Raw genomic sequence first — 25,533 nt, 5'->3', positions numbered from 1 at the left:
GGAATTGTAAATGCAAATGAATGTTGAAATATTTAAACCAATGCCGTTTAATAATTCGAAGGAACTGTTGGAATATTTGAAATACACTGTATTTGTTTCATAGTTTGAAAAGATCGTAAATGGAAAAGGGATTTTGAAATATTTGAAAGACACTGTATTCGTAGTATACTTCGAAGGAACTGTTGAAATATTTGAATGGCACTGTATTCATCCAATAAATTAAATTATAACTCCTTTCATTTGAACATAAAATTTTGAAATATTTATACGCACTGTATTATTTGAATTGTCATTACAAAGGGATTTGAAAAATATATCTATAGCACTGTATTCGTCGAATGGTTTTCAAAATTGACTTGGAAAATATATGTAAAACACTGTATTCGCTGAGAAAAATAAATATTTATAACATCTTAGATGTTATATGTTATATATGTTAGAAGAGAAAAGTAAATTTTCACCGATAAATAAATTTTCACCATTACTATGATATGACTTGTTGTGGTCCACTTGTGAGGATTCACATTTTGAACGCACTAGGTGGTTAGCTAATAGGGAAAAGGTTAGGATTCACCCTCACTCATGTCTGCCTGGGGTGGTTAAAACAAATTATCTCTAATTTCGCGCGGGTGCCATCGCAAATATTCCAGTGGTGTGAAAATTCGAGTAGAATTTTGGTAATTTCTCAGGAAACGATATAAAAATTAGAGAAAACTGAAGATTTATTTAAAAGAAATAACATTTTTACTATAGAAACCAAGTAGGGTGAAGTGATCGGTCGTGCCGTGGCCATAACGAATCGAATTTTGCTCTTTTTCTGCCCGGTTGGTAAACGCGCATAAAACATATAACGCGTTTATTAAGAATCATTCTTCGGTAATTTTGATTTAATTGCAAAATTTAATAAAATAAAACCACAGAAGTGATAGCACTAAAGTGTGCCATAAATACAAATACAGCCAATTGCCTGATAGGCTATTTTCTTAGATAGAAATGTGTATACGACTGGTTACTTCGGAAATTATGCGAAAAATTGCTGTAATACACTTTTACAAAGCTCCTCAGTTCAAAACGTGTGCAATTTAATCATTTAAACAACTGGGGGATTTATTCACGTTGTTGCAAGCGGCACAGTGAAAGTGTAAAGTGCAGAGACCCGAGACCACGAGCGCAACCACATCGGCAGCGCCAACCAAACGCGCAAACCACCATCGCGGTGCCAACAACATCTTGAGCGCAACGACCACCAATAGCGATAACTACGAGCACAACCACCTCGACTGCGCCAACCAAACGCACAAACCACCATCGCAGTGCCAACAACATCGTGAGCGCAACGACCACCAATAGCGCAAAACTACGAGCGCAACCACCTCGACCGCGCCAACCACATCGACAGCACCAACCAAACGCGCAACAACCACCAGACCTACCACCACCACCAGTTACAACGACCACAGGTCCGCCGAACATAGGCCTGCTGCTACTACCACCAACAACAACAACAGGCGGCACAACAAGAACACTTACCAGCTACAACAACAACAGCAGGGCGGCGAACATAGGCTTGCTGATACAGCCACCAACTACAACAATAACTACATAAAACGCGGTGAGTTCGTTCCGTAATACGGGTAACTTAATAATATTACTACTTTGTAAATACTTAGTATAAGATGGCGAAGGGATCTGATGATAAAAACTTGCGATTCTCATTTCCCCTGCACTGTATTTAGTAGTTACTTCATTTTTGTTGTCAATCATAAAATTTCAATTATCCTAATTTCAGCATAACCGATATGTGTCAACATTTGATATATTTGAGATTTGGGTTTTTTTCTCGAACAACTGTAGCCACGATAATCAGATATATTAGTATAGTAAAAAACACCTATATTCTAAATAACGATTCATAAAAGATTAAATTTATATTCGTGTCAATTCCTACCGCAGACCGCAACCCAGCAAATCAACAAACAATTTTTGCATCCAGCTTATGCGATGTATGAGGGCTATCCAACTTTCAAAGCGTGCCATTGTAGAGTTCGTTTCAATATATGTAGAAATTCCAAACCCTTAGCAGAATCTCTATTCCGTTGAGTTTTTTATTGTGCTGTAAACTGGTAGGGAAGTAGGAGGAGTGGTAGGAGCTTAAAGAAAATTTTGCTAAAGTCGAACAACATCACGTAAGCTGGGTGTGACAGTTCAGGTTTATTATACTTTACGCTGCGTAGCGGTAAAAAAATTTTTTTTTTGGCGAAAGCTGATTCCATATGAATCTCTTCCATTATATTACTAATGGTAAAAATATACATAATGTAACTAAAATTCATATCAAGTAAAATCACTATTAGCATACGAAAACCCTAAAATTAAAGCGAAGAACTTTGTTAAATGAAACGGCAATCGGGCGCAAGATAGAAATGTATGTAGGTAATAAAGAAAAATTTAAATTGTATCCGAATTGCTGGGTAAACTATGCATACATACATGTAGTTGTGTATGTATGTATGCACACATACATAGTGAATACATAAGAGGAGGGGCAATATTAGTTAAACATATTTTATGATGCATTCATACAAACATAAAAGAACGCATGCATGCCGTCATATTAAATAAATGAAAAACAAAATAACAAATATTTAATAACACTACATAATACATACATACACGAATGTACGTACGAATACATATATGCCTACCACATCTATAAGTTGTACATGCATTAATTAAGGAACCATTAGACGTAACCAGAAAAGGAAATTAAGTGAAAGAAAAAAGAAAGAAAAAAGGAGGAAGGAAATTTAAAAATAGAATTTTAAAATTAGAATATTTTTCCTCCAATTCCAATTAAATTTCTGACATTCATGAATATTGACAAAACAAAAAAAAAGGGTAGCCTAGCATTAACTTTCGATAATGCAATGGAGAGGAAATTAGTATAAGCTTAGATCTATAGCAGTAAAATTTCATAAATATATATAAACACATACATACCTATTTACATAAACACCTATATTGATTTAATAAAATCGGCTTAATGTGAAGGGAAAAAACGTAAGATAAAATAAAATAAAATAGACTTAAGTTAAATTAAACTGAAATAAAATAAAATTAAATTAAATATAACTAAGATCAAATAACATAAAATAAAGTACAATAGAACTAAACTAAATATACAAAAAAAATAATAATAAATAAATTATATTAAGTTAATTTAGTGACCTTTAATAATGTATCTGTGAGTTAAGCTGGCTCGACATCAGGTGTAATAAAACACAAGAAGTTCTTGTATAACCCTCAGGGTAACTATTAACAATAAAAAACAACATGAAAATTATAATGAAACAATTATATCACAAATAACAATAATTTTTCTTTAAAAAACTAATTACATACATTTATTTCACTTTTACACTGTCTGACGTGGAGTATTATACTGTTTATTTTTTGTCAACAAGTGTCTGTATGACTGTGCAGTATTATCAATATCTGTTTTGTAGTTAATTCGTATGTTTGAAGGTGTGTTAACGATATGTAACATTTCTAATGTGTATCTCTTCTTCCATTTCTCTTCTTTCTCAATAACTGAAGCGTCGTCGAAGTTCGGACTGTGATAACTGCTGGCATAGTGGGCCATGAGAGCTGTTTTATGGTTGTTAGTAGAATTACATTGTTTATAATCAGATTTGTGTTGCGACAGTCGAGTTTTTAATTTTGCTTTGGTTGTGCCCACATACATCTTATTGCACGATTCTTTATCATTACCTTTGCAAGGTAGTTTTTTAAAGAAAAATTATTGTTATTTGTGATATATTGTTTCATTATAATTTTCATGTTATTTTTTATTGTTAGTAGTTACCCTGAGGACGATTACCGAAGGTAATCGAAATATATCGGTTATACAAGAACTTCTTATGTTTTATTACACCTGACCTCGAGCCAGCTCAACTCACAGATACATTATTAAAGGTCACTAAATTAACTTAATACAAAGACGGAAGGCACGCCGTAAAGCAAAGTAACAAAATGGGATATGCGGAAAGAAAAAACAACAACAGCAACTCAAAAACAACGATAAACAAGTTCCAATATATATCAAAGAAACTGGTAAAAACTAAATCGAGTATAAAATTCCTATTAAAGTGCAGAAAATCTAAATTAATCCCCAATTTTATAAAAAATGCAACTAAATTTAATAAATTAATTGTATTTGACCACGACATACACCGAGATATTGATAGCATCTTAGATACACATACATTTAACTACCATACAAAAATACTAAATTTGCTAATTAAACATAAGTACACATTACTAACAACACAACAACAACAGTTGGAGGGAATTACAAAATATCTTAAGAAACGATTAAACACGCATGATTTTGAAGAATTTTTGAAGAGTGAAAAATATGTAACTAGCGGGCTAACAGCAACATTAAAGAAAAAACAAGAGAGTAAATATGAGAGACTAAAAAATGCGTACAGCAATATTTTAGTCGACAATAAACAAGATTGGTTTATAAACAAAACGAAAGTGGATTTCTCATCGGACATAAAATCGCTCTTAGCTAAGGGTCCGAAATTCGCGCTACCAATTGAAAACAGGAGTTTTCCTATATTTAAATATATCGCGGATGGGGAAGAGCTGATACAAACACACAAAATCAAAGAGCAGCAAGAAGACGCTCGCACAAAGTTTTCTCTATTAATAAAAGAATATAGAGCAAAAATCAAACCAAGTGCAATATATCGTGCAATAGTGGACACAGTGGAACGAACACGTAAATTTCTTAGGCAAAATGACAATATTAGAATTCTAACATCTGACAAAGCCAATAAAACAGTAGCAATGGAAATTGATGATTACAACAATAAAATGAACGGCATACTTAATAACTTGACCATGTACAGAGTACAAAGGCAAGATCCTACGTCTAGACTTCCAACTAAAAATAATCTTTTAGTTGACGGATTGTTTAAAATGGGACTTATTTCAAAGCCTGAGAGGAACAAGATGATTACAACAACGGCATTACTACCGAGGATTTACGGGCTACCTAAAATTCATAAAGAAGGTACACCTCTCAGGCCCATATGTTCAACTATAACATTGCCATCCTACGGCCTTTGTACATATATTTCAAACATTTTAAAGAAATTAACATTAAATTCGAGCTACAACGTAAAAAATACCATTGATTTTAAAGAAAAGATAAACAATACGTTTATTTATGACGATGAAAAACTTATTTCTTGCGATGTTGTATCACTGTTCCCTAGCATACCCACACAACTTGCACTTGACGTAATAAGAGAAACATGGACAATAATAGAAGAGTACACTAAAATACCTAGAAAAATGTTTATGGAAATAGTAAAGTTCTGCATTGAGGAAAATAGATATTTTAAATTTAATGACAAGATATATACTCAACTCCAAGGATTACCAATGGGATCACCGACCTCACCTATCATAGCAGACACATTAATGGAAAAGTTGTTGGAAAATAGCATTGAAAAGCTAATACAAAAGCCAAGATCTGTAGCAAAATATGTTGATGACATTTTTGCGATAGTAAAAGAAACGGAGGTACAAAACACACTTGACGTATTAAACTCCTTTGATCGACATATAAAATTTACTACGGAAATCGAAGAAGATGGAAAATTACCCTACCTTGACTCACTTGTAATAAGAGAAGGCAATAAAATTAAATTGAAGTGGTATAAGAAATCAATATCATCAGGACGCATCATCAATTTTAACTCCAAACACCCAAAGGCGATGATTATCAATACAGCAACGGGCTGTATAAGACGAATGCTACAAATATCGGACGACACTTACCACAAAGAAATTAAATTACTATTAAGAGATGATGATTTTCCAGAGAATATTATAAAAAGTTTAATAAGAAGAACGCGATCAACAAACTGAGATCTTATACCAAAAACCCCAAAAATATTTAAATCTGTTATTTACATACCTGGTTTATCAGAGCGATTTGCCAAATTAGATTGCTATAAAAGCGAAGAAACAAAAATTGCCCATAAACCAATAAACACTCTAAAACATATTTTCAATAAAACAAAATCAAAAATACCGAACACCGAAAAAAGCAATGTTGTATATAAAATTCCTTGCAAAGGTAATGATAAAGAATCGTGTAATAAGATTTATGTGGGCACAACCAAAGCAAAATTAAAAACTCGACTGTCACAACACAAATCTGGTAACAATGTACTTCTACTAACAACCATAAAACAGCTCTCATGGCCAACTGTGCCAGCAGTTATCACAGTCCAAACTTCGACGACGCTTCAGTTAGAAAGAAGAGAAATGGAAGAAGAGGTACACATTAGAAATGTTACATATCGTTAACACACCTTCAAACATACGAATTAACTACAAAACAGATATAGATAATACTGCACAGTCATACAGACACTTGTTGACAAAAAATAAACAGTACTCCACGTCAGACAGTGTAAACGTGAAATAAATGTATGTAATTAGTTTTTTAAAGAAAAATTATTGTTATTTGTGATTATTGTTTCATTATAATTTTCATGTTGTTTTTTATTGTTAATAGTTACCCTGAGGACGATTACCGAAGGTAATCGAAATATATCGGTTATACAAGAACTTCTTGTGTTTTGTTACACCTGGCCTCGAGCCAGCTTAACTCACAGATAAATAAATTATAATAAAATAAAATTTAATAAGTAATAAAGATTATAAATAATAATAATAAAATAAAATTTAATAAACAATAAAGATTATAAATAATAATAATAAAAATAAAATAAAATAAAAGGAAATAAAACACAATAAAAATTGAACCAATTATGCCCCCCTTATTAATTATAACTAGGATTAATAGCTATACTTACCAATAAGCGTTCAACTAAAATCTACAGCTAAAAGCTTACAATAAGAATTTATGATTTTGCGGTTACCCATATTCTCTGTTTCGCCAGTAGAGTAGATGGAAAATTTAAATAAATTTTGTATCCTTGTTTTTTTTTAATGTATCTTAAATAAATTGTACTATAAATGGGAATGCCGACGCCTCCCTTTATTTAGAAGGCACTAGGTAACGCAGGTAAGGGGCCACCAAAATATAGGTGCGTCGGCGGCCATGGTTTTGAGGGTGGGTGGGATTATGCACCGGGCGTCGCAACAACACCAGCGGCGCCACCATGTATATTCGGCCCTTTTTTCCTTTTCAATTTTCAGCTTTTTTATTTTCGATTTTCAGCGTTTGGGTAACCGGTCATTTCCGGTTCGGTTAAATTTTTTGCTTTGATTTTTTTTTTGAATTTTCAATTTTATGAGATTGATGTTTTGTTTTTATAATTTACGTTTCAAAAATTTTAAGGGAATTAATAAATTTATGAAAAAGGAAAGTTTTTCGATTGTATTGATTATGAATCAATGTTCGAAATTTAAACAAAAAATTCAAGTTCCATGTTAATAAACGTATATTTGAAATTATCTTTGTATTAATGTACATTCGAATTTTACGTTTGTATGTGTTTCTAGTTGTAAAATTCCATTTTTTGTAAATTATTTAATTAGACAAACATTTTTTGTATTAAAGTATGAAAAAGTGTAGTTTAAAAAATTCAATTTCTTAGATTATTTAGTTAAACGCATTTTTGTATTTAAAGTAAGAAAAGTATGGTGCTACATGTGTAGTATACAAATGTTTTTAGAAAGGTATGTTTAGAAGCAAAAGTGTCAATTTGTGTTGCTACATGCATAGTATACATGTGTATTATGAAAAATTATTGCTACGTGCATAGTATACATGTGTATTGATATTAAACTAAGTGTCTACTTATATACCGAAATCAAATGTTACTTATATATACATGTATGTATATATTTAACACCACAATTTTCCGTAAATTTGGTTCAAGTTCCAAATTTATATTTATTAAAATTTTTTTTTTTTAATTTGTTTTAACTTTTCTCAAATTAATTTTTAAATGTATATGGGGTATTCCATCCCATTTCGACCAATTTTGAACCCGACCCCTTTAGAATTGGCTGAAAGTTTTTCTTCTTTTTCTAGCTTACGAAAGACGTTTTTCAGAATTTTTTCAAATTTTTTCATCCAACTCAAAAAAAGTTATGAATTTAAAAAAAAACACCGTTTTTGTTTTCAAAATGCTATAAATTTTTCAAAAATTTACCGTTTGGGATCTTTTTTTTTTTAAAAATTTGATTTTAAATGTACTTTTCGGAAAAAATACAAAACAAATTTTAAAGTTTTTTTTTTAATTTTTCAGTTTTTCGAGATTTTTTGAATTTCGCCATTTTTTTTTCTCATAAAAAACTTCAATCAATTTTGCAATCATCCCCACTAATCCCGGAGTGGGCGAATTTTTTTATATTTTTTTTTTATTTGAAAAAAAAATTTTCAAAAATAAAAATTTTTTTTTATCAATTTTATTTATATAACAAAAAAATGTAAGAAAATGATTTTTAAGTATTCTTTTCTTTATATATTATGGTAATCTACGATTAATTGAATACGAATGTATGTGTATACCGGCCTAATGCAGTTGGTGGACAGCGAAAGTGAGTCATTTTAATCGTAGATTACCATAATATATAAAGAAAAGAATACTTAAAAATGATTTTCTACATTTTTTTGTTATATAAATAAAATTGATAAAAAAAAATTTTTATTTTTGAAAATTTTTTTTTCAATTAAATAAAAAAAATATAAAAAAAAATCGGCCCACTCCGGGATTAGTGGGGATGATTGCCGAATTGATTGAAGTTTTTTATGAGAAAAAAATGGCGAAATTCGAAAAATCTCGAAAAACTGAAAAATTTAAAAAAAACTTTAAAATTTTTTTTGTATTTTTTCCGAAAAGTACATTTAAAAAAAAACTTAAAAAAAAAAGATCACAAACGGTCAATTTTTGAAAAAGTTATAGCATTTTGAAAACAAAAACGGTGTTTGTTTTTAAATTCATAACTTTTTTTGAGTTGGATGAAAAAATTTGAAAAAATTCTGAAAAACGTCTTTCGTAAGCTAGAAAAAGAAGAAAAACTTTCAGCCAATTCTAAAGGGCCGGGTTCAAAATTGGTCGAAATGGGCTGGAATACCCCATATGTTCTAAAGAGTTCATTTTGCCATTTAGGATTTACCTTTTCTTTGTGGCTTTTTTTTTTTTTGAAATTTTATGTAGTTTTTTTTTTTAATTTTTGTATTTAAAGTAAGAAAAGTATGTTGCTACATGCGTGGTATACAAATGTTTTTAGAAAGGTATGTTTAGGAGCAAAGTGTCAATTTGTGTTGCTACATGCATAGTATACATGTGTACAGACCTGTTAAATTTCCATTAACATTAATAATCATTAATTTCTATTCCCTTTTTAATTTTAATGACTAATTAATTTTTTCCACAGCATCTAGCAATTAATAATTAATTAATTAAAAAAATAATTAAAAATAATCATGATTATTGGCCATTAAAATAATAATAAAAAATAATTAAAAAATATACCCCTTGTTTTAAATTAAAGACAATCATATGATTAAGAACAATTAAGTAATTAAAAATAATCAAACAGTTAAAATTAATCAAAAAATTAAATTTAATCAACAATTAATAATTAAATTTAATTATTTGATTAATTTCAATTACTTAATTATTTTTAATTATATACTTATTTCCAATTATATGATTATTTTGAATTATTAACGTGAAAGAGAAAATGTTTGAAGTAAGAAATAAGTCGCTGAAACCAAATGTACTATTGTATGTACATACTTGTGTGTGAAATATTAGATACATATTTATTCTTACTGATATTGTCAAGGGTCGCTGCTTTTTGTGAAAACTTTTAAAAACCAAATTGGGGAGCGTAAATTTTGGCTTATTACACCACAGACGTAAGTATATATCTGTATAAATTTGTTTACCATTCAATAAGCCTACACATTATGAATTATTTGCAGAAAAAATTTATGTCGAAAACATGGTTGGAGAAGAAAATATGGCGGATTTCTCTGTGGACCGCGTTATTCGTGATCCAACTTATTTACCAAAACGGATCAAAAGAAAAAGCAAGCTCGAAAGCTCCGCATCAACTTCAAACAAATCGTCCTGTAATTTGATATTCGGGTATTCACAATTATATATCTGTATAATGCAGTCCATAGCACAAGCTCTTAAGGGGAAGGAAACGTTGTGTACGGATATTTCCTTCCAGTGCGCATGACACTAAGCACCAAACTAAATAAACTTAGTAGAAGAAACGATACATTTTTAAGCTTTATTTCGGAAAAATTAGAAGCGCAGTTAAAGCAACGTTCAACGTTTGCTCAAGAAGCAAATATTGCAATATCTGCTTCTGTTTTAACACCAGATGTTAAAGTCAACTGGCTCAAGGTGTTGCAGAAGACAAACAGTGATTTGCTGGAAGATGTTATATACGAAAGAGTTGTATCAAACATATGCTTGTATCACCAACAGTGCAAACTTTCATTTGAAGTCGACGGTACGAACACTAATCAAACGTCATCGCGATGGAAATACTTCCATTTCGAGGATGATGGTAAATAACTTTGTTGACATTCAAAAATTATTCAAAAAATAATGAAAGTTAATTGTATATAATGAAAATGACCCAAGTGCTGCGCAAGTTTCAACTTCTAAAGAAACTTTGAGGATCCTTGTTCAAAGTCAACTTTACAGCTACCTACGTGATTGTTCCATAGATGCGGAAATTTGAAAAACCCACCAAATACTGAAAGAAGCGCCAATGTTATTTAACACTCTACTGCCGTCGTCTGCCCCAGTTGAGAGGCTTTTCCCTTTCGCAGGCATTATAAATTCTCCAATGCTTCAATCTTTGATGCATTTTTCATTTGAAAAACTAGTTTTATTTAAAGAAAATGCAAACAGCACTTAATCTTTTTAACACGCTTATACAAGCTTTACTTGTTTGTGTATATGCAGTCCCCTTCCTAGTACCTAATAATAAAAAAAATAGTACCCGTATATCGTGTAATATCGTGTAATTAGTTGGTATTTAGTAAAACAATGTACTCTTTCTCTTGTTTGTTATTCTTATGTATCTATGTATATCTTTTACGTTACTATACTGCCCGTTCAGAGATAAATATCTTTGTAATATTTTCTTTACTTTGTTGAATATATTATGATGCTGGAAAAACACAGAAATAATTAAAATTAATCAAAAAAATCATTTAATTGTATTAATTATGTAATTTAAATAATCAAAATTAATTGAGATTAATCAAATAATTATATTAATTATGTAAGTAAAAATAATCAAAATTAATTACAACAACCAAATAATTATGTTTATCATTCCATAAGACAAACGAAAAATGAATTAAAAATAATCAACATTGTTTGTATTAATTATGCAATTAAAAATAATTAATTAATTAATTACAATTTTTTAATGAAAATAATTAATTAATAATCATTAAAAGGTCATACGTACTTGTGCTTAATCATTAAACAATTGGCTGAGGAAAACTCATTATAATTAATAATTATTAACATTTTTAATCATTATTTAACAGGTCTGCATGTGTATTATCAAAAATTATTGCTACGTGCATAGTATGCATGTGTATTGAGAGAAAACCAAGTGTCTACTTATATACCGAAATCAAATGTTACTTATATAATTCTACTGTACTGTACTGCCCTGTGTGTGCTTGCTGGAATAAGTTGTTGTTGGTGTTGTCTTTCGTTGCTGCCTTCCGCAATGCTGCTATTACCAACTGATGTTCTTTCTGCTTCTTTGCCTCCCGTTCTCTCCTAATTTTCTCTCGAATTTTTTGACGCATTTTAGGATGAGTAAATGGCGTGTTGTCGATGTTTTACCGCTATTAACGGTGCTTGTTAAGGCGTCGCTGGTGGTTGTGTTTTTAGTATCACCGTTATGGCGTGGTACAGCCAGTTCAAAAATAATTTTTCCGGATACATGTATGTATATATCTAACACCACAATTTTGCCGTAAATTTTGTTCAAGTTCCAAATTTATATTTATTAAAAATTGTATTTTTAAATTTCTTTAAATTTTTGTCAAATTAATTTTTAAATGTATGTGTATGTTCTAAATAGTTCATTTTGCCATTTAGGATATACCTTTTTTTGTGGCGTTTTTTTGAAATTTTATTTATTTTTTGTAGGTTGTTTTTTTTTTTTGAAATTACATATATTTTTTGTTGTAGTTTTTGTTTTGAAGTTTTATATATTTTTGTAGTATTTGAAATTTTTTTAATTTTGTAGCTTTACAATTTTATGAACATTTTTTTGTAGTCTTTTTGTAATTTTTTGTAATTTTATAATTTTTTTTTTGTCGTTATTTTTATTAATTTTTTTTTGTAGTTTTGAAATTATCTGTTACTTCATGTAATTTTTTTTGGCCGTTTTTGAGTATACACGTCTTTAACATAAAAATTAGACAACTTAGTACCAAAATCTAAAAAGGGGAGAAAAGTATTAAGGCTTTTATTAATTTTTTTTTTTTTTTATTACTGCAAGAAGCCAAATTCCGGAAACAATTAAAATTACAAATGTTCTGTGTTATAGATAGCTAAGTTTAAACACTATTCATATAACTTTGTTATAAATGCTAAGATTTCGTTACAACTTCTTTATTGCGTAATCGTATTTCGCGAAAACTATAGAAAACTTACTTTTTTTGATAACCCATCCACCTATGCAGCAGTTTTACCTGCAGTGCTGCTAGTATTGCTGCTGCTTCATTGCTTTCTAAACACATGTCAAGCTATAAATACCTGGCAGCTCCATTAATGGAATTATGCCAAAATTTCACCGATATTTTTCAGCGTGTTTGAAATAGTGATTTTTTTTGTTAATCCAAAATCAGTTTAAAATCCGAAAATTTTGTTTCGAGTATGGTTGATTTCAAAGACCAAAATACATGTGCAGCAGTTTTGTCTGCAGCGCTTTAGTTATATTTACCTGGCCGGCATTGAAGCGACTTATGTATGTAAAATTTTCAGTAATATTTTTCTTGATTTTACTAACTCGATTCGATTTTACAATTCAAAATCAATTTTTAAATCCAAAAAAAAAGTTTTGAATATAAATTTTTCATTTTAAACTAGCAAAACCTCTGAAATGACAGAAAAATATTTGTTTATTTGGTATTTTGTTTTGTGCTTGTTCGTGATTGTTTGGGTTTTTTCCTACCCAACACAGATTTTTTACATCAAATTTTGTTTAACTAGGTCATGCAGCGCGCTGCTGAACATGGAGCGACACATGTGTTTTACGTAGTGTAAACAGGTTTCTTTACAGTCTCGCTGCGCAGCAATACCGCACTTATGTTTTGGGCTTTAAGTTTGTAGTGCAATGGTTGTAGGACTTAGGACTGCTTCCAGAGTACATGACAACATTAGAAAACAAAAACAATTTTTTACCACTTTAACTTTAAAATTTCAGTCATACACATTAGAATTTATAATTTTTGTTGTTATGTCGACGTACTGATTTGCAAGATAGCGGGTTCGAATCGAGCTCAAGGCCTAGCAATAATTATTTTATCATTATTATTGTTATGACACATTTTTACCTAATTGAAAAAAATTTTAAATTAGAATAGAAGAAAGAAAAAATTGAGACAACTGCCAAAGCTCGCTGTATGGATCCATTTCGGGAACTGCTAATTGAGAGTGCGTTCTTCCTTTGCTAGTTCTCGGTATTTTTCTTTGAGTACCGGATTTGCCGGACAATTCCTGGCATAGAGGTCCGACGCCTGTTTGTGGATATGACCGAAAACCTGCTTGTGCTTTTTTTCTTCATACGGCTGTGTACTCAGGTGCCGTATTTCCTCATAATGCTTACGGATATGACCCCTTAAGCCCCTGGACGGTGTAGCCTCATCAATCAGATGCCTGTTGGGATGCGCAGGTTTCTGGGTATTCAACAGAAACTGTTTGTATAGCATTTCATTTCTCTCCGTAATGGAGAGTACCCCCAGACATAAGAAGACATCCCGTAACGGTTCTGAGGGGGGCAGTATTTTGGCAAGCCTGTATTTTCTTCCAGTGAGTAACCTTTAGGCTTGGCGACCATATCTTTAACCCCTGTTGGCCCGCGCCTAACTTCTTTAACCGTATAATGCATTACTTATTGTCGGCAAAAGTGCTCCCTCATTTTTTCGCATCCGACAGCAATTTATCGCCGAAGGCGATGGAGATTTTGTCACTGTGCTTAAATGAATTCGATAGGGACTTTACGGTGGACCAAAGCTTACTCACACCGGCAGAGAGGTAACAATTCTTTAAATGCTCCTCCCATTTCGCCCGCTGGTGTTCATCCACAAGCAATCCGGGGGTCGCCGGGGTCATGCTGTCTTATAAGGTCACGTTCTCTCGCTAAATATGCGGCCTTCGCCGGAAAATGAGGTCGGATTTCTGGAATTCTTCCGGCGGGAATAAAACGAGCCGAGGCGGATTCAATGACCTTGCGGAAAGAACGTTCACATTGGCGGGCATCAGTCGGGTTGTCTGTAAAAGATTTGTAGTCATCCAACTTGCCTTTCTTAAAGTTGATGAAAGTGCCGTTCTCAGTAATGATGATCCCGACGGATCGCTCGAGCGAAAGGAGTATGGGCACGTGGTCAGATGCCAATGTTATCATTGGCTGCCAGTTGACGCAGTTTACTAGTCCTGTGCTCACAATGGATAGATCTGGCGAACCCTGACAGCTTCCTACCATACGAGTGGGGGCGTCCCCGTTTATTGGGAAGAACGTCGTTTCCTCTATTTGGCCCGCCAACATCTTACCCCTGCTGTTCGTCTGTAGGTTAGAATGTCATAGATCATGATAGGCATTGAAATCGCCTAAGATAATGCGATTATCGCCAGTGAGTGACGCACTAATATTAGGGCGGTATCCACTGGAGCAGGCAGGAGGGATGTAGATGATTTCTAGGTTTACATCGCCTGATCGGACAGATAACCCATGACGTTCCAGGACATTGTCCCTGCGGCCGATGTCTGGATCGAATAGATTATATTGCACTGAGTGGTGAATGATGAACGCGAGACCGTCTCCGTTTCCGCTCTCACGATCTTTTCTGTGGACGTTATACCCAGAGCAGATCTTGCTGTGAGTTTGGTCTCTTGAATTTTCAATTAAGAAAACATAAAACATAACAATAATAATGACAAAATAATTTTTGTTAGGCCTTGAGCTCGATTCGAACCCCGATCAGAATTTATAGTTTTGGCCATTATACAAGAAAGAAAGTAATTCCACTTTTGACATTTTTGACGTAAACGGTGTTAGTTTTCACAGATACTATTTGTCAAATTCTGAAAAAGCATTGCCACCTCAACCAAATTATCTATTGGAAGTTTTAAATTTTTTATGGGGTACACTTATTCAACTATCGCTATTAAAAGGATGAATATTTACAGAACTTGTAAAAAGTAAATTCAAAAAAAAAGTACCGCAACCAAAACGTAGAGCAGAATCTGTATACTCCTTTGAGAAGAGTAGTGCTTTAAGATCTCTGACCTCTTAAGTGAGAAAACCACCCTGGAAACCATAGCAGTTTGTTTATCCCGTAAAACATTTCGGGGTGCGACTACGTCTTCTTTTTGTCCAGTGTCAGTATGCTACGATTATGATTATGCAACAGTTTCGCGCGTCGTCAGACTTCACCTCAGATGGGATTCCTGACCTGCCTTTGTAAGTTTGGAAAAACTCCTTTGTATATTTTAATTGGTTTATATTGTTCAGCCTTATGAACTTAACTCCATTGTTTGCTAGTCAGCGACTGCTTCATCGCTCCGTCCATCTTCTTATGGACAACCGGAGTAGCAGCATTTTGCCGAAGTCTCTGTATCAGCACACTTCAGCTTATCAATCATTTATTAGCAGCTGCGCCCATTGCTGCGATAAGGGCACCTTTACTTTGCAAGGCGACCCAAATATAACGTAGTTCACGCATGCAAGCGCCACTCAGGTAATTAGGAGGGCTAAGCCCTTTTAACAGTAACAATCTTGTCCTAAAAATGGCAAGATCCAATAGTGAAAAGGAAACTGATGGATGTTTGCGATGGGTAAAGTTTTGAGCAACCGTTATATTGGAATCAATGCAATGGAGCAATATACATATTTTCCGGCAGATACAGTTCTTGTATGTTTTTGGACAGGTTTTGTATTCAATACTTGATAGTATCGTTTTGGGACGTTTATATTTTAAAGACAAGGTAGCGCTATTTAAACATGGAATGCCAAAAGACAATTTATGTCAATTGGTGGCAATGGGGGAGCAGAAGTAGTGGATCTAACTCTATATTTGTATCATGGTTTCGACTCAAATATCAGCTAAAAGTTAATCAATATAAAAATAAAAATTTATAATTAATTGAATTAATTAATTTGTGTTATCTTTTCAGACAATACAAAAACCAGACAGAGAAATGGGAAATCGGCTTAAAATGTTTGAGGATAATTAATTATTTAGTAAAGATTTATGAACCCACACCTAGCGATTTTAAAGAGCAAGCTGATCGAAGCTCATCGTTGGGATACCACATAATGTTGCAGATGCAAAAGAAATCTCATTTTTTGAACTTGCTTCTTCTAATAGTTGATGACGCGCGACATAAGCTAGATGATCACCAACAATTTAATGAAAAAGAAGTGATGGAAGAATGTGCGCTTCTTTGCCTTTTGATAATCGAAGAAGGTCTAAAAAAGCAAAAGTTGTTTCTAGACTGTCATGTTACTGCAAATTGTCCCAATATATTGTTTGGTCTGAATAAAATTCTTTTGGATGTTAATCCACGCAGCCAGAGTCCCGATCATCTGCTGAATATTACACAATTTGTAATTTATTGCAGCTCTTTACCGAATCATTCGTATGCTGCTGTAAATATACTCCATATGGTATCTAATGCACCGAACATCTCTACCCAAATATTGGATGTATTTATTTCAAATAGCCATATGTATGATGAGATTCGGCAAGGTTTTGTAGACTGCTTAGATATAGAGGTAAATCCAGCATCATCTAATTTTTACGAAAACGCGAACGATTTAAATATTTCACAAAAGATCTATTTAAAAATGAAAGCATCAATAATAGAGCTACTAAGGAATTGTATAACACAGCCTTATCCAAATATTGGATTTTACCTTCTTGGATTTGAATGTACAAACAATGCTATAGAAAAACGAAAACTTAACATAACCGATTCATCTAATCACTGTCTTAAGTCCCTAATTATGTTTTTGGACAATCACTTGGAGGTAAGATCTAAAGAAAATGTTTCATCGGAATTCCGAACCCACGCCCTTTTTCTAATGTTTTAAATTTTTCTAATTTCTTTTTGTAATGGTATTTTGGAAGAAGCAAGTATATACAGGTGTTAAAGAAACTAGTATTCCTTTAAAAAGGAGCTTGTTAATTATTTTAATTATTATGTTTAATATAAATATTTATTTGCAATCCATTTCATTATATAAAATTAATTCAGAGTTAAACGTAATGAATATTAACAAAATGATCTTTTCAATATCAACCAACTATTTTTTTCAATTCAAACCGCCTACTAAATATTCGTAACAACTCGGCCTTTCCTGCATTTCAGATTGACCTCAATCAGATTTCATTGTTGCTTATATCTTCATCAATACTTTCGTTATCATAGTCAGGAATCATAGAATTAGACGGTTTTAACTTCTCTGTTGAAAATACCGTAGAATGTGTTTTCTTATAACCATCCATCTTCGAAATATTTCGGTGCTTCATCGAATCATTAATTGCTTTAATTTTTTCGTCCTGAAGTTTCAAACTAACAACCAATCTTCACTTTCGACGTTGACTTTACCTATTCTTAACGAAGTTTTTTCTTTTTCCTGTGATGGTTCGGCAGGAGCCCTACTCAATGCGCCAACGTGACACATCAAGTTTCCCGCTCTGTGTTCAATTTTAATTTCATAATCCTGTATACGTAGCCACCATGACTGTTCTTATAGCACTGCAATCAGTCACAACAACTATTGATTTACCCTGAATATAGTATTTCATCCTCTCCAAAGATTCAACTACAGCCAAACACACAACTCGTAGCTATGATACCGTCTCTCTGCGTTAGTGGTCGATCGGCTGTAATATATTACAGGTTTCCAATCATTACCCTCACATTGCAGCAATACACCAGCCAAGCCAACAGAACTAGCATCTGTATGTAACAAATGTTCAGTATCAAGTCGAAAAGCAGCAATAACAGATTGCGATATAAGTGCTAACTTTAATTTATCAAAAGACTCATTTTGCTCGCACTCTCAAATGAACGGCTGATCTTTGCGCAAAATTAATCGCATTGGTTATGATAATATAGCATAGCGCGGCACAAATAGCCACTAAGGCCTAAAAATTTCCGAACTTCTGTAACATTTGTTGGTGGCTTAAAATTTTGTATGGCTAAAGTTTTCAATTTACCAGGAATTATACCCTCAGGAACAATCTGGTGACCCAAAAATTTAATGGTTTCTTGAAAGAAAGTGCACTTACCAATATTGAGTGTTAGGGATAACTCACGTATTGCAATAAAGACGCGTCTCAACTTTTGCATAATTTCTTCACGAGTATTACCAGAAACCAATATGTCGTCCATGTAATGGATCATGTCACCTGGTTCAGTTCTTTCCTTAACTTTCGCCATCAAACGTTGAAAAACTGCTGGTGCGTTTTTTAACCCGAACGGCATGCGTTTAAATTCGTATAATCCTTCGGTTGTCACAAATGCAGTATATTTTCTACTTTCATTTGAAATCGGCACTTGATAATAACCGCTATTTAAATCTAACGCATAAAATATTCGATACCGTTTCGCGTCCTGTAAGGTTTCTTCTATATTAGGCATTGGAAAAATTTCTTTTTTTGTAAAATTGTTCAATTAACGATAATCGGTACAAAGACTATCTTGACCATTCTTCTTTTTGACGAGTGTAATTGGACTAGCATATTCCGATTCCGACTTTTGTATTATATCATTTTCTAATAATTCGTTAATAATTTTCGACACGATAACACGTTTTGGTTCCGAGACACGATATGGTTGTTGCACTACAGGTTCATTAGTTGTTAAATTAATTTTCATTTCCATTGGATTCGTTTAACCTATTTCATGCAACCCACAAGCGAATATATCTCGATATTCATTAATTAATTTAATTATCTACAATGTCTTGCACATTTTCATCACCGATTCCGAAAGTTGTGTCAGTATTATTTATTAAATGTTTTTCTGGTTTACCTTGCAATTTTTCCATTGCCCCGCTATTCAAAAACTTTGCCGTTCCGTTTTCGACAGTAAAATTTAAATCACGAAAAATATTTTGACCAATTAACAAGTTGTGTGTTAAAATTTCATCATCAACTATATAAACATGTATTGATATGATAACATCATCGATACTAATTTTAATTTCAGATTTTGCTATTGTAAATCGTTCACCGCCACAAATGCCACTAATTTTTAATACACACGACTCTTGTTTTATATTTAACGTATCCGCAACCGATTTATCCACAAATGCAATAAGTTCGCGTTTATTTATATACGCAATCTTTTCAAAAACTTTTTCCATGCCATCACACATAGTTGGCCGAATTGGTTTAGATTTGCCACAATTCTGAGATTCATCTTTAGCATGAACCTTATCACAATCTATGCAACGTGGACGACGTGGTGGTTTAGTACATTTAAATGATGTATGTCCTGCTTCTCCACAGTTGTAACACTTCACTGGAGATATTGATTCCATGGTCTGCAAATTATTAGTCACATTATCAACTTTCGATTTGACAACGCACGTACCTCTGGAGTTACCCGGATTATGTTGGAAAAATTCTGTTATATGTTCACAAAGTTCTTTTATAGACCGAAATTTCATTGCCGAAATAGCAGTTTGTAAATCGCGATGTCGAAACCGTCACGTATATATCTTATTATAGCTTGCTCACTCAAGTTAAAACGCCTACCTAATGAGCTTATACTAATTTCACACAGACGGCTTATTGAATAATAAAGGCAATTTTCTACATTAAGACGCTTATTGAGCTCAATCTTCCCTACAAAATTCGAATCTATTATTATTTCATTAGTAGCTAATCGAATGCCTAATGAAGTCAAAAGCACAATGCAACTCTGTTGGCAGCGTTCCGCTTCCGTTTCCGCTTCTTAGTTTTCAAAGCAAATGTCATTGTCTGCATGGCGGAACGATACAAGGTGGCCGCATCGAACAGCTGATTATAACCTTTTTTATTTGAATTGATACATCAACTGCCGGCGCAGTACGATTTTGACATTTGTCCATCGAATTTACAAGTACATGGAATTTTTTTTGTTTGTATTTATGTCACCATGCTCCCACCTTGTATCGTTCCGCCATAATTGTCTGTCTCATCCTTCATACTAATCGAGCAGTTACTTCTGTGTGAAAGCAAAAAATTTACGATTTCATTAGCAGGTGAAATGAGATCATTAAGTTTCTGTGTGAAAACAGTATTAATTGAAAACAATAGTCAATAATGTTTCCATTATATCGGCGCGGCGTAGCAGACATTCGATGGTGCACTTCAGCCTCATTTAAATTTAAGCCGAATTCACTTATTAAATCTCTAGAAAAATCTATCCAATTCGAATATACAACTTTAGATGCATCTAACCACCATTTCGCTGCACCTTTCATTTTACCAAACACTGCCAACATGAGTCCTTTTTCATCCCATTTATTGCATTAACTGCCGCGTTTACCCGTTCTACAAAATGTTCAACTGTTATTGATTGCATGTCCATCGGATCGAATTCTGCTCTAGACTCTGCAATTTCTTTAACAGAATATAAACTACGTCCTGATCCCGTCGATACTGAGCTCGCGATACGATTTAACTCGAGATCAGTTGCATCTTGTGATGTATTATTAACCGGCACTTGTGAAACCACACTAATTTCAGAAATTTTGGTTGTCAAAGATTCAATCATTTTACGCATTTCATTTAGTTGCTGTTGCATACTATTATTTGTATCTTGCACTTCGTCTGTGCCTATAAATTCTATATAAACTTGAATTAGTTCAGCTTTTGAACCACGGAAGATTCTTATCATGCAATATTTGTTTTATTGGATCAATACATAAATCGCCAATTTTAACCATTTTTATTTTTTTAGCAACAAATTCGTTATTGCTTTTTAATTTATTTATACCCATTTGGTTCGTTTTCGCGTTTTACACCTAAGTGTTCGCCGTTTGAATGTTTACAATGCGTCAGTAAACAGTTAATATTGTTGCAATTTGAGAGAGATTGTACGTTTCACTCAAATCCGTCGTCACATCTAATAATTTATTAAAACCGCGTAGACTCTGCTATTGCAGATAAATTGAATACTATACATAAACAGGTCATCCGTTGCGTATGAGTAACCAAACATTTATAGACGTATTATATATGCGTACTAGCAGACCCGGCAGACGTTGTTCTGCCCTAAATTTGGCCTATCTCCATACGTTTTAATAAGCTTTTTCCGTCTAACTCTGCCCTCCCCCCTCTTCACTTTTTCCTAATTCTTTTTATTCACCCCTCCTTCCGTCTTTTTCGCTTCATATATCTCCATCTTCGTCTCATTTTTTCTCTTTCTCAGTCTCGTTCTCTCTTTTCTCAAGTTCTTCTCATTCTTCTTCATCCCTTATTGCCTTCCCAGGGGTGGTATGTATTTTGTTCCAGTCCCAGTCCCAGTCCCACTCCGAGTCTCGGTCCCGGTCCTAGTCCTAATCCCAGTGCGTTTCTGGTCTACTTCCCGGAAAAAAGAATCGTAAATACTAATATAGGCAAATTTATATACCAAATTTCAGCAAATCGAACAGAACGTATGTAAATAGGTATGTGGATATTATTAATTCATGTCTTTATTTCGGCTTCGCATGCATATTTATCAGTTTTACCACGTTGATGCGACTAAATCGAATATCACAATGAAAATTACTTTAGAGCTCTCAACAACATCTTTCATTTGATATCCAATATACCCACACAATCTAGGGGTATCCGAGCCCACGTTTTGGCCTATATGTCGAGACCCTAGTCACTCAGCGTTATAATATATTACTCTGTACTAAAGCACTCATCAACAGATTTTATTTGATATCCATATTGTATAAACACTGTCTAGGCATTCACGGCCCCACGTTTTGGCTTATATCTTGAGACCATAGTCACCCAGGGGTATGAAAACTACCCTCTACTAAAGCACTCACCAACAGCTTTCATTTGTTATCCATATACTATAAACACATTCTAGGGGTACCCGGGTCCACGTTTCGGCCTATATCTCGAGAGCCAGTACAACGATCGCAATCAAACCTATGTAGTAACCACCCGCGTGAGGTATACGCAACTTGTGTGAAAGTTTGAACAAAATCGACCGACGCATCTCTTCAAACACCGGCGACCAACTAACACACATTTTAGCCTTTCTTTTTATATATGTGAACCGGCCTATGAAAAGGTGGCTTATGACTCTTTTTAGTCATATATATATATAGATTTTTATTTTTCACACTTCACTATAATATTAAAACGAAATGCAGATTTTCGTTGCTTTTGAAATTCGGCTCAAAAATTGCACATGGAAAAACTAAAGACTCTCCTGAATTAAAAAAAATGTCATAGTACCTCTAAATAACGGGCTCCCTCAGAAACCCCCGGCCCGGGCCTAATCCCCACCCTCGGGCCTGGTGATGTTCTATACTTGATATTATTCGCTATAATATTTCTTATTGATAAGCACGTTGTTTAATTAAACACCAACCACGGAAGCATATCCGCACCACCTGAAAATATGAGTGCCGGTGCGTATACGTAACATTTTATTATTACGTATAAACATATAAAAAAATTTGCAATAAAATAATATTGCGACTTTAAACTGAGATATAACCTATCCTATATTTCAAGTTAGATCAAACGGGGTGCAAAACAAATTCAAAATCGGTTCAGTAGTTGAGGAGTCCATCGCGGACAAACAATGTGGCACATGATTTTTATATATATAGATATAAAGATATGTACACTTCGTAAGCGTTTGCGCGAAGGTTTTCCCGACCACTTCCGAATTGTTGAAGAAACTAGTATTTCTTTAAAAAGGAGCTTGTTAATTATTTTAATTAGTATGTTTAATATAAATATTTATTTGCAATCCATTTCATTATGTGAGCGCGGATTTGATTCCTAAAGTCTCTTTGTTGATCGTAATATTAGTAAGATGTACTCACATAGAATGGCCTGGTAGTTAAATTCTTGGAGGATAACAATTGGCAACAATTGGTTTCACAAATTCCTACTAGGGTTAAAGTTAAAAGGAATTAGCTCAGTGGCAACCCTGTGGAAATTGGTCTAACTGCAGGCATGATGGGTTTAGGAAAATGAGAATAGAGAAAGAGGAGGTAAAGATCGATTTCCGCTAAAATGAGCTCTTTCTTTCTGGCTGGAGATCTCAAAGTGACAAGTTTTGCTTCGATACCGCATCGGGCTTAGTTTTATGAAACGGTGCATGGTCACCAAATTTACTTCGGTTACGGGTGAAATTACAAAAATATAAGGAAATATGTGAAGCTTTCCTCGCGTAATCACGATAATTTCAACGAATTACGTCAAAAAAAAAACAAAAACCATAAACCTTTTCCTGCATCAAGTTTTCCTGTTGTACTAACAGATACCAGGAGGAAAAATCAAGAAAATGCATCAGCATCCGGGAACCTGTTGGCAGATTTCTATATAGTTTTAAAGCACGAGGCCAAAATGTTACGTAATCACTTTATTGTGAAGACCTCTTAGAAAGCTTTACTTAGACTAGATTTGCAATGGAAAGGCTTGAAAGTTACTAAACTCAATTCCAGTTTAGAGATCTTGGAGATCAAAATACAATGCGGTTTATATTTAACTTTTGTGTTTCAATATTATTTAATATTTAACTTTTCTGCTCCAAAAATATAAATGAATATATGTAAGTCGGGTGAGGAGGCAATGTGACAGCACGCATATACCTACACATATGGCAGCGCAAACGTAAAACACTCAAGGCGAATAAAGAGCGCGCAGCCTGAGTAAATTAGCTCGGAGAAAAAACTAATAGCGAGCGGACAAGTCAGTCGTAATCAGCCGTCGACCAAAGCAGCCGTCGTTACTATAATTATTCGCTGTACCAACCTAATTTAATTGTAATCCACTTTAAACCATAACTTTAATTGTACTTATTTTTGAATACTCAACTTTGAATTGAATAATAAACGTTATTAATTGCATAACTTTACATTTGGGGGCTCAACCTGCCGAACCTTGATACAAATTGAATCAAACTTATGTAAGTTGCAGCCGAATTGAAGAACAATAGGCAAGCAGTGTAATAAAGTAAAGTTGGCAAAACAGTACTTGTACAGTTGCAGTCCAGTCGCAAAAAAAAAAAGGGTCGTTGATCGGTCAAAAAAGAAATTCCGTTCAACGCATATGACTCGTGTTAGTCGCCAAAGCGCAGGCGATTCAAAAAACATCACCAAAATAAGCAGACAAAGCAGGTAGAGGAAGCGAGACGGCGTTACAACACACGCTCAACAAAGCAGGCAGCGAGGTGGAGAGAATACGCTCAGGCAGCTTCCAAGAAAGTCGTGGCAGAAGCAGAGCAGCAGAAAGCAGTAAAAGAAGCAGCGGCAATGGCAGAACAAAACAAAACAGTGGAATGTAAGAATAATGAATTGCTACAACAGTTGGTGCAATTGCTTACATTGAAAATCCAAGCAGACGAAACAAAGCAGGCCGAAACCAAAATTACGGCAGAAAGTTTTGGCAAAATTATACCCGAATTCAATGGAGGAAATATGCCAGTGAAACACTGGTTTACTAACTTTGAATTAAACGCAGCTGCATACGGTTTGCACAATGTACAGAAGTACGTGCAAGCAAGGGCGAAAATGACGAAAACTGCGAAACCTTTTCTTGAATCGGTAGCTGTTTACGAATATGGTGCAATGCGCACAATGTTGGAAGACGAATTTGACAAGTCAAAAATGTGTAGTGCTGATGTTCACTCAGAGCTACGAGAATGAAAAAAACAAAAGAATGAAAGTTTCCAGGAATATGTGCTGCAGATGAAGAAATTGGCTACACGTAGTAATATAGACACGCAGTCGGTGATTCGTTATATAGTTGGTGGACTTCAATTAAAAGACGAATTTAAATACAACCTTTGCAGCTGTAAGTCATATAAGGAATTGCAAGATCAATACGAAGCTTACGAGAAAATAGTTTTGCGGGAAAAAAGCAACAAAGAGCATAAAGGGCAAGTACACGTAAACGAGAAGCGTTCACACAATTCAAGCGAAAAGAAAACACATTGCTTTAACTGTGGCGCTACGGATCATATGCGGAAAAATTTCCAAGCAGAAACAAAGTGTTTTCGTTGCAATAAA

At 33.6% G+C, this 25,533-nt stretch overlaps 1 protein-coding gene across 9 annotated transcripts in view; it reads left to right on the top strand.

The window, feature by feature from the left end:
* The window catches only part of Nup205 (nuclear pore complex protein Nup205), a 797,639-nt gene that overhangs the window by 477,522 nt on the left and 294,584 nt on the right, over positions 1-25,533 (top strand). For all 9 annotated transcript variants that reach the window (XM_067782251.1, XM_067782250.1, XM_067782256.1 and 6 more), the window contains one exon: positions 16,458-17,313. In XM_067782251.1, the coding sequence (XP_067638352.1) occupies positions 16,458-17,313 (856 nt within the window). The remainder of the gene's footprint in view (positions 1-16,457; positions 17,314-25,533) is intronic.

The sequence above is a fragment of the Eurosta solidaginis genome, chromosome 4, assembly GCF_040869045.1.
Source record: "Eurosta solidaginis isolate ZX-2024a chromosome 4, ASM4086904v1, whole genome shotgun sequence".
NCBI lineage: Eukaryota > Metazoa > Arthropoda > Insecta > Diptera > Tephritidae > Eurosta > Eurosta solidaginis.
This window is presented reverse-complemented; position numbering and strand designations above follow the sequence as displayed.